The 2,503-nt window shown below is 64.6% G+C and overlaps 1 protein-coding gene across 1 annotated transcript; it reads right to left on the bottom strand.

Moving 5' to 3' along the window:
* Positions 1–1,170: 1,170 nt before the first annotated feature.
* Positions 1,171–1,407, bottom strand: LOC130595000 (barrier-to-autointegration factor-like). Its single transcript, XM_057401325.1, has one exon. It carries the CDS (start codon positions 1,405–1,407, stop codon positions 1,201–1,203), a length of 207 nt encoding a protein of 68 aa, XP_057257308.1. The 3' UTR covers positions 1,171–1,200.
* Between the last annotated feature and the right edge of the window lie 1,096 nt (positions 1,408–2,503).

Here is a 2,503-nt window from a genome sequence, read left to right as displayed (position 1 = left end):
CTCCGCCCACAATCCCTTAAATCCCCGCCCACACCCCCTTAAGTCCCCGCCCACCTGCGCGGTGCTGGCGCAGGCGCAGATCGAGCCGGCGGCAGAGGGCGGGGCCAAAGTTCTTCAAGATGGCGGCCGCCCGCCCGGAGCGGAGCCGCAGCGGGTACCGGGCGAGGGAGCGCAGGGCCTGCGGGGACACGCGGCTGGGACCGGGAGCACCGGGAGCACCGGCGGCCCCGCACCCCCGTTCCCGTTCCTCTCCCGTGCCCCCGCACACCCACCCGCTCGTAGACGCCTTTTGCCCGCGTCCCCGTGGCCTCATCCCGCCACTCCCGGAGCCAGCGGGTGAAGAGCGGGTTGGGGGAAGCACGGGGCCGGTGGCGGCGGCGAGGGGGGTCAACGACGGCCTCCGCCATGGCGGCAGCGGTCACCGGCAGCTGCCGCCCCTGACCCGGAAGTGCTCTTCAACCCCCTCCCGCGCCTTCAGCTTGTCTGCTCTGGAGGACGCGGGCCTCTCTAGGCGGCCTGGAGGACCAACTCCTCTGCTCTGGAGGACTGACCCCAAAAACAGCCCCTGGGGGGGGGTGATACCCCCACATCGCCCCCACTCCCCCCACGGAGAGTTTCACCCCCCCCAAGGGGTTCACACCCCCCCAACTTACCCTCCCGGTGTTCCTTTTCCCTCTGGACCCCCCCCAAGCACCCCCATCTCTCTATTAGAAACCCCCAAACAATCCCGGGGGGGGTCACCCCCCAGTTGATCCCCCCTCCCTCCTCCCCCCCCATCAAACCAAAGCTTGGACCCAGCACAACAAGACCTTTATTGTTTAGAAAACCCATACAAACACACTAGAAGCACGGGGGGGGGAGGAGGCACCCCAATATGACACAAACCCCCCCCCCCGATGCAGGAGAGGGGGTTACACCCCAACCCTCCCTCACCCCCCCCATCACCCCCATGGGGGTAGAGGCAATATCAGCACAACCCCACACACCCCCCCATGGGGGATTTGGTGTGATTGGGGGGGGGGGGGGGCGAGGGCATCCCAGGTCCCCCCCATGAAGATGTTTTTGGAAGGGGAAACCCCAACCCCCAGTTGGCAAAGAGGGATGGGGCAGCACCACAGTTCTGGTGGGGGGGGGGGGCCTGATGTGAATGGGAGCCCCCGTAGAGGGGGTGTTGGGGTGCCCCGGTTGAGGTTGGGGGGCTCAGAGGAAGGCATCGCACCACTCCCGGAGGCAGCCGGAGCAGTCCCGGGACTGTTTGGCGTTGGCTCCGCACGTTTCCTTCAGCCATTCCCGGAAGAGCTCCTCGTCCTTGCGTAGCACCAGGAACTGTCCCAGCACCACGTACGCCTGGGGGAAGAGCACAGGGACACCCCCGGTATCCCCAAGGGAGTCCTTATCCCAATCCATGACCCTGCAGCTGCCCCCGTGGCACTGGGACAAGCCCACATCCCTAAGGACATGGTTGTGTTTAACCCCCACCAATGTCTCCAAGAGCATCCCTGAGCATTCCCATGTCCCCAAGGAAGCCTCTTGTCCCCAGTGTGTCCCTAAAAAGGTCCCTGTCTGCCACCCCATCCCCAAGGGCTTCCCTGTGTCATTCCCCCTCCCAAATGTCCTCAAGGGGGTCACTCTGTCTCGTTTCCCCCCCCTCCCCATTATCCCCAATGGGCTCCTGGCTCTGTCATGTCCCCAAGAAGGTCCCTGTGCGTGCCCCCCACCATGTCCCCAAGGGGCTCCTATCTCCCACCATGTCCCTAAGGAGGTCCCTTTCCATCCCCCCCCCCCCATATCCCCAAGAGGCTCCTGTCCCTACCATGTCCCTAAGTGGGTCTCTGTGTGTTCCCCATCTTGTCCCCAAGGGAGTCCCCTGCCCCAAGGGGGTCCCTGTGTGTCCCCCTTTCCCCAATGGGCCCCTACATGCACCACATCCCCAAAGGGGTCCCTATCCCCCTATACACATCCCCAAGGGGGTCCCTATCCCCCCATCCCCAAGGGGGTCTTTCTGTGTACCCCGTTCCTCATGTCCCTAAGAGGATCCTGTCCCCACCATGTCCCTAAGGGGGTCCCTATCTACCCCCCCGCATCCCCTGTGCCCCCCCCCCCATGTCCCCAAAGGACCCCTACACCCACCATGTCCCTAAAGGGTTCCCTATCCCCCCGTTACATCCCCAAGGGAGTCTCTCTGTGTCCCCCCTTCCTCATGTCCCTAAGAGCTTCCTGTCCCCACCATGCCCCTAAGGAGGTCCCTATTCCCCCTATCTACCCCCCCAATCCCCTGTGTGTCCCCCCCCTGCCCCATGTCCCCAAAGGCCCCCACACCCACCATGTCCCTAAGAGGGTCCCTATCTACCCCCCCCATCCCCTGTGTGTCCCCCCTGCCCCATGTCCCTAAAGGCCCCCTACACCCACCATGTCCCTAAGAGGGTCCCTATCCCCATCCCCAATAGGGTCCCTGTGTGTCCCCCCTGCCCCATGTCCCCAAAGGACCCCTACACCCACCATG

Source organism: Pezoporus wallicus, unplaced genomic scaffold, assembly GCF_028554395.1.
Source record: "Pezoporus wallicus isolate ANWC-B61680 ecotype Strahan unplaced genomic scaffold, APGP_CSIRO_Pwel_v1 contig_10240, whole genome shotgun sequence".
In the NCBI taxonomy this organism is placed as follows: Eukaryota; Metazoa; Chordata; class Aves; order Psittaciformes; family Psittacidae; genus Pezoporus; species Pezoporus wallicus.
The sequence above is the reverse complement of the archived record's forward strand: the minus strand, read 5'-3'. Positions and strand labels throughout refer to the sequence as shown.